Here is a 14330-nt window from a genome sequence, read left to right on the forward strand (position 1 = left end):
CTGCATTCTAGCCTGGATCAGCTTTGTAAGGCTCAGACAAACTCCTGCCCTCAGCACACTGACTTAGTTACTATTTATCAAGGCCAGCTGATACCCAGCCCCTTCCCTCTGGCTCTGGAGCTGGATTCAAGGAACTCCTCTAGCACTTGAGCTTTGCTGCACAACAGACTGGTCTTCAATCTCTGAGAAGCTCTTGTTCTAGCAACATCTCTGGCTTCCCTGGTTCCTGACCTGGTCTTTGGCTTGCTTCTGGATTTTGACCTTTGGATTCTTCCTGTAGGTCTGTTTCTTGATTTCTGAACCCAGCTTGGACTTACTCTTGGATTTTGCCCTGTGCGTTATCCTTTGGACTTGGTAACTAGGCTCCTGGTTTCTGACCATAATCCTGTAACCCCCAGGCTCTGTGCCTGGCTGTACTTACTAGGAAGGCTGACCTGGTGAACTGTGACATGAAGGAAGTTAGAGCTGCCTACATTGCGGGGGCTGGGGGGGAGGTGCTTATAAATCTAAGCACATCCCTATAAAAGAGGCTATAGAAAAAAAACCCAGGACAGTACAAGTGCTATAGAAAGCCATGGTTACTATTACCAGGTATGTCAAAATGCTGGTCCTTAAGAACCTTCCTAGTGGTTACCTTCCCTATGAACTCACAGGCATGGACTAGCTCGCTGGACACTGCAACTGGGAAAGCACAGCAGTTGCAGGATTTCCGTCCTTCTTTTTCAGGACTTGACTTGGATTTTCTCCAAATATAAATGCTACACCATTTGCCTGGCTTGCAGGCACCTGACAAGCTTATTTACTTTCCTCTAGCCAGGGGGCGGGGGCTAAGCCAAGCTTTTCTGGTAGGGCTCTCCTCCAGCAGGCTGGTTTCCATTTTCCTGACCAGCTGTTTGCCTGGATGCTAATGGCAGTGTCTCTGCCAGCAGCCGACTGGCTTCTAGCCCATTCCCTGTCCTCACACAGCCTCTGTATCCCATAAGGTCTGGCTCTGTGATAGCTTTCTACAATGTGACCTTGGGACTTACTCCCTTAGCTGGCAAAGTTGAACACAGCCTGTCATGCTCCCTGCTGCAGCCGCTTGCAGCCCACGTGGGGCTGTCCTGAGCAGGCACAGGCAGCCCCACATGGGCTGCAAGTGGCTGCATTGCAGGATTGCAGCCATGGGGTGGGTGAGGGGCCGTTTTTCCCCCGCACTCAGCACCAGCTTATAACCCAGCCCAGCGCCTGCTGTGGGCTCACCTGTCAGGGTTGCACTGTAGTGGCAGCAGCTGAGCGGAGCAGAAGAAAGTGGCCCTCCCGCTTGCTGTGTCGGGCAGTGTTTGCTCCTGTTCCCCTCCCGGAGTTTGCATGCTGGGCAGCACAGAGGTGGCAGTGGCAGCCTCACTGCTGCCTACTGTGGTGCGAGCTCCGGGCGGGCAGCAGCAGCAAGTGCTGCCCAGCACGGCAAGCGGGGGGGCCGCAGCTGCTGCCACCATGGTGCAGCCTCAACAGGTAAGCCCGGAGCCGGTTCGGGGCTGGCAGCAGGGGCAGGTTACAAGCTGGTGCTGAGAATGGGGGGGGGAAGCGGCTCAGGACAGCCCCACGCAGGCTGCAAGTGGCTGTAGCAGGGAACACAAGCCCCGGGGCAGGTGAGGGGCTGCTTTTCGCTATGCTCCGCACCAGCTCCTTCCCTGCTGGGGAGCAGGGGATCGGGGCTGTGCGCTGGCCCTTACCTGTACCGTGGGGCTGGGAGACACTGGGAGTGCAGGAGCACAAGACCCGCATGGGTGTCCCAGGGCCAGTGAGGCCCAGAGCAGGGCAGCTGGAGTACAGGGGTCCCGGCCAGCAGGGGCCTTATGGAGCCAGGCCAGCTCCCCCCTTTCCCTGCTGGTGCAGCCCAGCCCAGCTCCGCAGACTCCTGCCAGCCTGCACCCTGCTCTGGGCCCCACCGGTGCTGGCCCTGGGACATTGGTCCCAAGACATGGGGACATTGGTCCCAAGATGGTGACCAGAGGCTGGGGCACTTGTCAAGGGGCAGGACTACCAGTGCAGCCCTGGACAGCTTGCCACAACTGGGTAAGCCGCCCTCTGCCTGAAATAATTGCCCGCCCCTGGTCTAAGGACACAGACAGACAAGGTTTTTTGGGTCAATCCGATCTCTTTTATTCGACCAACTCAAATAGCTGGAAAAATTCTTCTTTGCAAACCTGTGGGTATAAATACCCTTTGTCCAGCTGAAGAAGCATCCAGAAAGAGCACAGACCAACCGCAGATGCTTCTTCAGCCAGATGAAGGGTCTTTATACCTGCAAGCTTGCAAAGTTTTTTTCCAACTATTTGAATTGGTCTAGTAAGAGATCAGACTGACCCAAAGACCCTTGCCTGCCATATGGATGCAGGCACACACAAAATATATTTACTTCCATGAAGAGCTTAGAGTTGATTTCAGTGGTGGGGACGGACTGCAACAGCACAGGGGGGGCCCTCCCTTCAGGAGCGGGGCTGTGACCAGGCAGGCGGGAAGTGAGAACGTGTGTGTCACTGAATACGCGTGAGACAGTGCCAGACTGCGCCTGTGAGTGTGCGTCTGCGTATGAACATCTGCGCCAGCGTGTGAGCCTGCGCGGCCGTGCTCCTTGCTTACACGCCGACTACCTAGTCCTGGGGACGGCCAGTCGCTTCTCGGCGCGCGCAGCCCGTGCCCACAACAAAGATGGCGGCCCCGGCGCCACTCCCACCTTTAGCAGAGACGTCCTCCTCCGCCCTCCTAGGTGGTTCCCGCTTGACTGGCTTGCCCTCGACAAAGATGGCGCCTGCCCGGCCTGTGACTCACTCGCAGTCACCGTAGCTCTCCTCGTGTGAGTAGCGCCGAGTGGGGGAGCTGCCTTTGTGATGTCATCTAGGAGCACAGTGATGTCACTGGGGTCTCAGGGGGTGGGGTGGGGAGGGAGCAGGTCACGTGGGGGAGTTTTGGGGCAAGGATACAAGTGCGTGCGGGGGGGGGGCGCGTGTTAGTGTGCGCCTAGCACGGGCAGGTCCTAGGGCATGAGCAGCGCTCCTCGGAGAGCGGCAACGCGCCCTGTAATAAGGAGTCTACTTGGGAGGGGCTGGTGGGAGATGAGACTGACACCGGGTAGGTGGGCTCCACGTGGCAGGGAGGGGTTGGAAGTGTAGACTGAGGGGGTACAGGCTATGTGATGGGGCTTTTCCCTTCATCCACAGTCTTACCTGTTAGCGTTGCTCCTCTACCTGGTCCCACATGCTGCCCCCTACACCGCCCTGCTCAAAAAGGAGGCAGGTGCTGTGGATTGGGGAGAGTGGACCATCCCTGTGCCCTTGTCCTCAATAAAACCTTCCTGCCTGACCCTTAGCATACAGTCACCTTAGGGATGAGGCCCCCTGCACCACATCCTTCAAGGGGGATGGTGGGGGCTGGGTAGCTGCAAGAGTCTCAGGACTCCTGAGTGTTCAGGGAAGGAGCCCTGGGACTTGATTAGCTGACTTCCTGAGGTCCTTTCCAACCCTCATTTTTTATGATTTCTATGATTTATTCTTCTCTTGCTGCTCCCCCCCACCCCCTCCAGCGGGCTTTTTAAGTACCAGTGTGAGTCTGGATTCAAGGGTGAGTGCTGCTTTATACCAAGCTGAAGGGGCTTTGAATGCTCTGCTTGACTTGTGGATGTTTTTGCTCCCCTTTGATGTCCAGTGTTGACTTTCACTCTCCTCTGTTATGCTTTTGTTGTGAACATTTGAGAACTTAACATTAAAAGAACATAATGGTGAAACCATCCCTTAAAATAAAGCTGCTGTTGTCCCACGGTGCTGGAAGAAGGATAAAAGGCAGATCTGGGCCTTGCATTCCAATTTTTTCCCCCCCACCAAAAAGGGACATTTCTGCACAAAATTTACAGAAAAAATGTTTAAATTTTTGGACTCGATTTATTAAATAATAATTGCAAAGGCTAATACAAGCATGATATTTACAAAATATTTCCTTCTAGCGCATGTGCTGTGGAGAGGCAGGGAGAAATGTTGGTGCTGTGTGGGTGTGATGTACCTCATGGGTGCATGCACAGCTGGGAAAGTAAAACCCCCTGCCCAGAGGCAGAAAAATATTCTCGAGCCCAGGGGTCAGTAGTGTTTTTGGCTGGAGTGCCGAAAACATCTGAGTCTTAACCTGTGCCTCAACTTGGCATGCCAGGGCCAGATGGTGGGGGAGCCATGAGGGACCTAATCCTCATTGCTGGCAGTGGGTGCATGTGTGCCTCCAGCCAGACGGTGGTGGTGGGGCTGGGGTTATGCTGCTGCAGCCCCTTCCCTGCTGTGTGCCGGGGTTCTGGATCCCAGTGTAGCTGTCTGCAGCCTCCCAGCTGACTGCCACAGCTGGCCCAGGCTCTGGGCAGCTGCTGCCTGCCATGGAGCCTGGGCTGCTTGCAGCAGGGCTTGCAGCCTCCTGACCGCCTGCTGCGAGCAGCCCAGGCTATGGCAGGCCGAGGAAAATGGCCTTGTGTGCCATGTTCTGCTATGTGTGGTGTGGCATGTTCTGGCATGTGTGCCAGAGGTTGATATTGATAGTAATTGTGTGCTGAGCAAGGGTAACAGAGCGGGGAATTGTGCTAAGGAAGTGCAATGGGGTTTATAATTGGTTGTTGTATCAACTACTTGAGCTTTGCATAGCATTATTGCACCAAGCACAGTTTTACTATTTTCCAAGAATTTCCATGTTAATCTTCCTATTCCCATGCTAAAAATGTGCTAAAGCATTCTTCTTTGGTGGAATTTTCTGTGGGTCTCTCTTTCACTGTTCTTAGATAACTTCATCCACTTGCTTTTAACTGCTTTCATTCTAATGAGTCTCAAATTAACCATTGAGTTCTCCTCTGGTTCAGTGTTGTGTGGCTTACTGTTTCATTGTGGGTGGTTTGCCAACATCTCAAACTTGACCTACTGGAAAACAAGTTCAGAATCTTTTTCAAACTCTTTTCTCTGTCTCAGCCCTGTATTGTGGTTGGTAACTTCAACTCTTCCTCCCTTTCCAACTACTCTGTTTTCAAGTCATGGGGCTTTTTTCTCTTTAATGGTCATGCTATCTACCCCTTCCTGCCCATCCTCAAGGTGAAATTACTGTGTTGCACTTCATCATTCATGTCTAATCTCCCCCACCTCAAAACTTTTTTGCAATCAGCTGTCTTTCATTCCTCTCCAGTGCCCTGCCAGTTACTGACAGCATATCACCCTTCCTCCTCTTTGAATCATATAAATCATCATCATCACCACCATCTTGTTTGTGATGTGCAGTATTTAAACATGTGGAAGGGGTAATGGCCAGTATTTAGATCACCAGCTTGATGTACCTTATAGGTAGGGATCTACCAAATTCACAGCAGAAGTGGGGTGCGTGGCAGCTTCTCTAATCTTTCTTGTTCTCCCATGTGCTCCTCTACCCTGCTGTTGATTGGCAGAGGGGCTCCACCACTTTCTCCTGATCAGCAGGGAAGCAAAAACCACAGTTTTTAAGCATGACATGTTTTTTGCCCCCCTTCCCGTCAGCACAAGCATTGGGACTGCTGGGGCCCCTCAGCCAGTTGTCAGCGGGAGGCAAAAACAGCGCTATATTTAAAATTGCTGTTCTCGCCTTCCCACTGATCAAAAAGTGAACTACAAATGTGGCTCCTCCACCAATCAGGGTGGAGGGACATGCGGGGGAACGTGGAAAATTAAAGGAGCTGCAGCACACCCCGTTTTTGCCATAAATTCGGTAGGTCCATACTTATAGGAGATGAAGCATGTGTTTAACAATCTGACTCCTAAACAGCATTTCAAGCTGAGCAATTCAGCATCATCAGTCCTGCCTGAAAAGGCTGTTTTTGTTTGCTTTTCATGTTTTTTGGGGTGTTTGCAAATTATGCGTAGCAACAATAGATGGAGAATTTGTTTTAGTCAGTGTTTCATCATACTGGGGTGGTCTTAGGTTAAAAAAGTTTCGTCTCCAATTGGTCTGCATCCCCAGGTGAATAATAATATGTGTCTTGCGTAGCATCTCACATTGGAGGATCTGAAGGGGCTTTGCAAAAACAGGCAGGCCTTTTTGTTCCCCCTTTTTTTAGAAGAAGTTTGAATCTCAAAGAAGTGAAGGCCAGAATTTTCAAAAGCATGTTTGGATGCATCTGTTTTGGGGTCCTGATTTTAAAAGTCCTTGGCCCTGATTTTTGGAATTCCTGAGTGCCCATAGTTTCATTTGAAATCAGCACCTCCAGATGCTCAGGACCTTTAAAAATGAGACCTATGGTATTTCAAGCTGCATATGCGAAAACCTGAGACACAGTAAGTAAGTGGTCAGTCTTGAAAATGATTACTAGTGACTTGCCTAAAATAACACAGTGACTTTAATACTGTCTCCCTAGAATATATTTCCTGGAAAAGTTTTGCCTCAGCATGGACAGCTGTTATTACACCCTGTTAGTTTTAACATGGCTGCATCAGACCATAATTAAGTAGGTATCATATGGGAAAACCATATTCTCACAAGGGTGTAGGTTGTTTCACGAGAGCATGTAGAGCTAGGAAAGGATGGCATCTGCTTCAACATTTTGGAATAAATGAGAGCACACTTTGCACTTAGTAATGCAAATAAGAGCTTTTATGGGAAAGCATGCTATCTTATCCATGAGGCCTTCATCACTGTAAAAAAGATTCAAGGAATGTGCTATTTCTGTTTCCTAAAAAAGATTCTCCCCTATCCCATGCTCGATAAACAGTGACGTATGTGTCAACTGTTTACTTGAAGTAACATACCTAGTTTGAAAGGTCATACTGTTTTGGTAGCATGGTCAGCAGATGCAGAATATCTAATCGGCCTGTTTATTTCATTCCAGCAAGATGAAACGTACAGATTTCTCAGAAGGGAAGGCTGTATGACAAAGGTTGACCACAAACCTTGATGACCAGTTTGCTTCTGGCCACTGTCCCAGGGCATGGTTGGTGATCTCTTCACAGGTACAGTGCCAGTGAAATAGTGCATCCCTTCTGTACACTTGAGAAAACTGAAGGCCCAGATTCTTAGGTTTTGGCTTATGCATCTTGAAATACGTTAGGCCTAATTTTTAAAGGTCCTGAGTATCTGGAGGTGCTGGCTTCAAATGAAACTATGGGTGCTCAGCAGTTCCAAAAATCAGGGCCAAGGACTTTCAAAGTCAGAACCCCAAATGGAGGCCCTAATTCCACAAAAAACTTATTTAACATACTTAACTTTGTCCTGCAAGTAGTCTCTCTGATTGAGTGGGGCTCAAACATGGGCCCAAACCTGTGGACAACTGAGGCCTAAAGTGGCTTTTTAGCAGGATAGAAATACAAATATTAGCATTGTAAAAATAGTAGATATATGTAACACAAGCAGTGCAAAAGGAGGATGCTGATATTTAAAGGAAGCTTTTCCCCTTGTCTTTACTATCCTAACAAACTGTAGTATGTTGAGGAGAAAGCAGTGAAGGAGAAAACATCTTTTAATACTTACTGCTTTCACACTTTGTTTAATGGAAAAAAAATTGTGCGTGAAGTGACCTTGCCTGCCTGTCTCATTGGGACAAGGAAACTGATCTGCTACAATGTTAGAGCCAATATCATCAGTTCATTAGCAGGTGTAACAGAGGACAGGTTCAGCAGCATTCTGCAAAGCTTGATTCAATGTTTGTTCTGTGTCGAAAGGCAGAGGTATTGGATGGATTTTCTTCCAGAAAGACGTACATCTAAGTTAATTAACTGGCCTTTCTTGCTCTTGTTTCTCATAGTTTTTGATTAATTTATCCTCAAAGTATCCCTATAAGGTGTGGAAGTACTTCTTCTTTCATTCTGAATAGAAGGGAAATGAGTCACAGAGGGACTAAGAAAGAGATTCACTTCTACCTGTTAGGTATCTAAGTGCAATGCTAGTCGATCCTATTCAAGTCTTGAAAATCCATTTGTTTTTATAACACAATGATCTTGCATTTAAAATTGAGTCTCAACAGCAGTTAGGAAAAGGAAGGCCTACCCACTCACGGTACCCCTCCACAACTTCTTTGAATCTGTGACCTCACGGTTAAAGACCACTGTTGTATTGCCTCAGCTTACCTACTTTATCTAATACACCCAATGCAGGCAGGAGTGCCCTCTCCTGTCAGAACCTTTTCCAGCTCCAGCCCAGCATGTACCTTGTGTGGGATGGTGCGAACTGGTGGCAGCAGTGGTACAGGAGCCTGGATGCAGGTTTTTATTTGTGCCTGGTACATCATGTGTTTGACCATCATACACTTTCACATCATGTTTAGAACCTTATCCTAGGTCCATTTGTTGTCACAGATACAATAAAAGAAGGGGGAAACTAAAAAGAATTGACAACAACAGCCCTGAGATCTGAAATGAGATGGAGAAGCTGATACCACTTCAAAGGAAGCATCCCAAACCACAAATAGGGGGCAGCCCAGCATCTGGACATAGCAACTGCCTTTGACAGTTCCCAATATGCAAGCAAAAAAGTCTGATCACCACTGCAGGACAAGGCTGACACCTCATTTAGTGCATGGGTACAGGGAACTCATTCCAGATCCGCAGTAAACCTAGAGCTAGAGGAGAGGGATCCAGAAGGTGTGTGCAGAGCTGGACCAGGAAGCGGGGGGGGTGGTACTTCTGTTTGTATTGAGTTTCTCTGATAAATCTAATGCAGGCAGGAGTGCCTGGTTCTGTAGCAGCTGCTAGAAATGGAGGTGCACGGGTATGGTGACCATATGATTTTTAAGGAAATCTGGAACACAGTGAAGGCAGAGAGGCATGGTGCACCAGGCAGGCACTGCTGCTGCTGTGTGGGAGCAAAGCGGGTGGACTGGAGCAGTGCCCAGCCCAGCCCAGTTCGCCCCCCACCTCTAGCTGCTGTACAGGAGGAGCCGGGCCAGGCACATGCAGGTGTCTGCCTGCCTAGCACGCCATGCCGCTCTGCCTCCTTCCTGGACCCGATGATCTTTCGGGGTCCCTTCCAGCCCTGTGATTCTATGATTATGATTCTCTGACTGTGCCTCATGCTTCTGCCAGCCTACCTCTGTCTGCAGTAGCACTGCTGATTTGGGTGGAGGGGGCACATGCCAAAATACAAGTCCACCTATGGCACTGATCCCAGGACTCTTGTTTCAGTTTTCACCAACCGGCTGGGACACTGGGATGGCTTATGAAATCTGGGACTATCCCAGCCAAACTAGGACGTGGTGTTACCCTGTGTGTGGGGCATTTTCACTTGGCTGTAGTGGCAGTGGCTCTGGTGCTGGTGTCACAGAATCCTTAAAGAGTCTTGCTGCAACCCAGTTGAGAAGCACTGATCTATACTGTAAAGTTCAGGACAGTGCAAAGATATCCAAGCTAGCTGTAAACAAACTAGCTTAGATATTGGCAAAAGGCTAGCTGTGGTAGCATGGAATTCCACATTAGCTAATTTACCTTGCTGAGAAGGGTATTGTTTAGAACTGACCTGGGTTTATCTGCATAGCACTACACAGCATGTACATGCCATAAGTCATTTTCCCAAGGCCACACAGGAGAAAATTAAATCAGAGCTCCTAAGTTTTAATTGTAATTGCTGATTCAACCTTCATTTAAAAGCATCGCTCTTCACTCTTTTAGGAGTACTTAGGTTCTTCTGTCTCCTAAATTCCTTGTGTCTGTTCACCAGTGCCATTTGCCATTAGGTTTGCTGCTCCAGGGGTATGAAAAGGAGAAAGAAGTGCTTGATTCTTCTTAGGAGCAATGAATAAAGAAGAGGTGATGGAGCCCCCAAGGCGTTTGTGTATGTTCCCATTAGTCCAAGACCGAGAGCTGTAATTTGAGGCTTCTTGTGATGGAATAATTAGTCTTCAGGGAATGCTGGAGACTCCTTGGGACTTTACTGAATCTACTCAATAGCTTTTTTCCATTGTGATAATGTCTTTTGGGTCTAATTATAGCTCATCTCCAAGTTGTAAGTCAGCTAATGTTGGTACCACCTGGATATGAGGATTGTCACTGCAGTCTTTCCCATCTAGGAAGGTGTTGTGCTGTGGTTACTCTTTCCTCCCCCACTTCAGTTCCTCCTGCATTCCTGCCATCTGAGGGCCAATTGTGCCAGAGTGAAGCTGCTCTGCTCTCTTACCAAGGCTGGAGCAATTGACAGTGGCTGCTGAGTCAACTAAAGGCCCAGTCATGATGGAGCAGAGCTGTCTGATCCCTCTTCCTGAACAGGGTGCGCAGCTGGTAGCCCTACTTGAAAAGCTGATAATACAGACATAATGGCTTGTAGTTTTGGGTCAGTTGGAAGTGGTAATTTGTGGAGATTCCTTCAGTAAATGGCTGCTTGCGAATGCAGGGGACTGGACTTGATGGCCCAGGAGGCTCCTTGTAGCTCTGTGTTTCTATGAATTAGATGCAGCAACCCATAGGAAACATTTTGTTCTTGTTCATTCCTAATGATTTGATGTGAACCTGGGGTTGTTAATATCCTCTGCCCTGCATGGGCATCAGTTTTTACAATGTTTTTTTTCTTCCACTAGTGAACATAATAGTGCTTCATTTAACTATGCTAGTAGAGTGAGGGGGTTCGTTGACACAGCTATTACTTGAGACCTCAGTCTAAAGAGAGGACTCCAAGAATGGGCTTCATTTTAACCATGGATGTAGTTTTATCCTAGTACTCATATACTTATTGTTTGACATGGACCTAAGTGCTATCCTGGATTTGGTTTGAGTGCATGTTTTAGGAAGCCTTTAAGTATGTCAGACTTGATGTTGAGCCTTCCAAAGTAATTCCCTGGGCTGTGATATGTGAAGTCTTCTTTTTTCTTATTACCCTTTTCTCTTCATAGACTCGTCCTTGTTTAAATCAATCAATAACTAAATGCTGAAATAATTTCTGTTTGATCACTAAGACTGTGACACAGCATTGGGCCATCAGATCTTCTGGACTTGCTTTTGTTTGGATGTTTACACTACAGAAATGCATTTGGAACTTAGTAATATTTGTGTTTTCACAGCAGTGAAAACATGGAAGGAATTGATACATCATTAAACCACCTGTCTGAAGAAAACAGCATAGTGGACCTACCATCCGCGTATGACCTCGCTGACAATTTTCTGCCACAACACAGTGCTGAGTCCAGTGATGAGCCTTTTAGTTCTGCGCACACTTTTGCATCATCAACAGGTAATCACCAAACTAAATGTTCCTTTTCATACATGTTCTTCCATCAGTCAGTAAAGATTGACTCAAGCATCATGCTGTTTGAACAAGACACAAACAACATACTGAAGTTTGATGTCAGTGCTTCTGAGTATGAACTACATGCTGTTTTCTGAGCTGCAGTAAGGACCTCTGTGACATAAATGTATGCAGTAAGGACCTCGTGGCACAGCATGTGCTGTGAATGGATGACACACTTGAGAGCAATTGAGAGGTTACTGTCATGTCCTCATGTTTTGATAATGTTGTTTTCTAATGTTAGTGTGCTCTTGCAGAAGGGAATTATTGAGGCTGGCACAGAAGCAATCGTAATGCACTCACATATGTCAACAAAAATATTACCTTGCATGATTACAGCCAGTATGGAAATATTTTGCAAATCCTTTTCTCTATTTCCACACAAGTCCAGTATTGTCTTTGAAATACTTTAGGACAAGTGTTCTGATGCTTATTTCCTTCATCTTTTTTAGCAAGTGTGAATGGCTAGTTGTCATAAGCTTGTTGTGGGTCTGATCATACCCAGTGATTGAGAGACAGCAAATTCTTTGGGTTTTTCTCTACCCTCCCTTTCCTCCAAGTCTTAGATCATATCACATGGTCTATATTTATCTCCCACTCCACTCCTGACCTAACATTTGTTAGGGTGAAATTTGTAGGGAAAGGGAAATCATTTTACATGGGGAAATAGCAGGGGCTCAGTTGTTTGTGACTTTCAGATATTTCCAGTTATAGTATGCAAGCCAGGGACAGGCAAAATATGGCTTGCGGGCTGCATCCGGCCTGCGAGGCCATTCTGTTCGGCCTGCAGGGCCCCTAAAAAATTTAGAAAATTAATATTGATCTGCCCTTGGTTCCAGTCAAAAATGACAGGATGCAGGGGCAGTAGGACCCAGGGGAAGCCCTGGTGGGCTCCTGCAACAGCAGACCCTGCCTGGCCCTGCCCTCCCAGGTGGAAGCCCCAGCAGGGTCTTCTGGCCTGGGACCACATGGCTGCCCTGTGAGGGGAACCTCAGGTAAGGGGGAGAATGGTAGGGGAGGATCCCCAGGAAAAGCTGAGCATGGGGAAAAGCGCCCCCTCCCCCTCCCCGTGGCCGGTGCTCCCTGCTGCAGCCAGTCGCTGCCCGCGCAGGGCTGTCATGAGCAGGCACAGGCAGCCCCACGTGGGGTGCGAGCTCTGAGCAGGCAACAGCAGCAAACACTGGCTAGTGTGGCAAGCGGGGGTACTACTTTCTTCCCCGCCGAGCAGCTGCTCCCATTGCGGTGCAGCCCTGGCTGCGGGGGTGGGTTATAAGCTGGTGTGGAGCATGGGGAAAAGCAGCCCCTCCCCCACCCCATGCCTGGTGCCCCGTGCTGCAGCTGCTCACAGCCTGTGTGGGGCTGCCTGTGCCTGCTCACAATGGCCCCGCGCGGGTTACAAGCAGCTGCAGCAGGGAGCTCTGGGCATGGGGTGGGGAAGGGGCTGCTTTTCCCCGTGCTCAGCACCTGCTCACCGGCAGGAAAGAAGCTGGGGGTTGGGGCTGCACACTGCCCCCTGCCTGTACCATGGGACTGGGGGGCACTGGGAGTGAGTGGGTGGGCAGCCAGCAGGAGCACAGGGCCTGCACCAGCAGGGTCCAGAGCAGGGTGACAGGAGTACAGGGATCCTGGGTGGCAGGGGCTTTATGGAGCCGGGCCAGCTCCCCCTTCTCCCTGCTGGTGCAGCCCAACCGGGCTCCACCGACCCCTGCCAGCTTGCTCTGGGCCCCATCAGCGCTGGCCCTGGGACATTGGTTCCAAGACATTGATTGGGACATTGGTCCCAAGATGGTGACCAGGGGGCGGGACATCTGTCAAGGGACAGGGCTACCTGTGTGGCCCTTGACAGCTTGCCAAAACTGGGTAAGCGGCCCTCTGCCCAAAATAATTGCCTGCCCCTGATGTAAGTGCTCTGCTTTTGCCCTCAGATGCAGCAGCACCACACTGCTGTGTGTACAGCTCTTGTGCCGCTCCTATTTGCTATTTGCAAGAGTGACTACATAACTCAGTGTATCGTATTTTGGTGATAGGGGAGATATTTGGATTTTTTCAATCTCAGCACCTTCATGTGATGTTGAGTCTGAAATGCATCAAATCCTTAATATACATGTGGAATGTGTATCTTTGTTACATTATGTACCAAATTAGTACATAAGGGGCTGGATCCTGTATCCTCGTAGAACACCGATGGATAGCACTGGGAGTTTTGCTTGTGCAAAAAATGGAAGTTCTGATTCAAGCTGCTGCTGCTTGTTGTTTCTGTAACAGGGACACCTAGATGCTTCTCTTGGAGCCAAATTGTGAAGGGCAGCACATAAGAAAACAAGACAGCCTAAAAAAAATCATCTGGTTTCATGGACTGGATGAGTGGTGTGGGACTGGTCCACGGGCTGGATGACTGATACAGGGATAGCCTTCCCCTCTCACACCTAACATGCCAGACCAAGCATCCGCAACATCTATTCTGGCCATTCTGGAACTGCACCACATGCAGTGCGCACCCGTGACCAGCAGCATGTATCTCGGACTAGCTGGAGTGGGCACCATGTGTGGTGCTCACCCCGGGATGTGCACTGCATGCAGTGCTGGAGCAGGAGCTGTGGGCACTGGATCCACCAGGCAGATGGGAACAAACCAGCTCGTAGAACAGGTGTCACATATGGCATGGGTCCTAGAACTACTGGGGCAGGTGCCACATGTGACTTGTGTCCCAGGGCTGTCATTTCAGGCTGGCCCAGCATGCACTGCATGCAGCATGTGGGTAACCTTGAGACCCAGAGGCAGCACTGCGGACTGGATGATGGAGCTCTGCAGACCAGATCTATCCCATGGGCCATGTCTTTGACACGCCTGGTCTAAACAACTACTTGAAGACAATTTTCTGTCATTATGTGTCTATGAATAATAGTTTTACTCCATGTACCTTATTCTATATAACAGCAACAAATTTATGAGCATGCTAGTTTGTGCAGGAGGCTTCTGTTTTCCAGTCTCAGTGGCTTAACCTTACCTCAGTCCTGAGTTACTTTGGGTACAGGAAGAATAGACTGCACTGAAAGCCAAATGCCTCATTTAACACAGACCTTCCTGGATAAACAATC

At 49.0% G+C, this 14330-nt stretch overlaps 1 protein-coding gene across 1 annotated transcript in view; it reads left to right on the forward strand.

Annotated features, from left to right (window-relative positions):
- Positions 1–1476: 1476 nt before the first annotated feature.
- CUNH20orf196 (chromosome unknown C20orf196 homolog) overlaps positions 1477–14330 on the forward strand; it is an 88318-nt gene continuing 75464 nt past the window's right edge. Inside the window, exons 1-3 of the mRNA XM_019515881.1 lie at positions 1477–1494; positions 2592–2839; positions 11009–11178. Of these exons, the coding sequence (XP_019371426.1) occupies positions 1477–1494; positions 2592–2839; positions 11009–11178 (436 nt within the window). The remainder of the gene's footprint in view (positions 1495–2591; positions 2840–11008; positions 11179–14330) is intronic.

Source organism: Gavialis gangeticus, unplaced genomic scaffold (assembly GCF_001723915.1).
Source record: "Gavialis gangeticus isolate Ggan-Ray unplaced genomic scaffold, GavGan_comp1, whole genome shotgun sequence".
Classification (NCBI taxonomy): domain Eukaryota; kingdom Metazoa; phylum Chordata; order Crocodylia; family Gavialidae; genus Gavialis; species Gavialis gangeticus.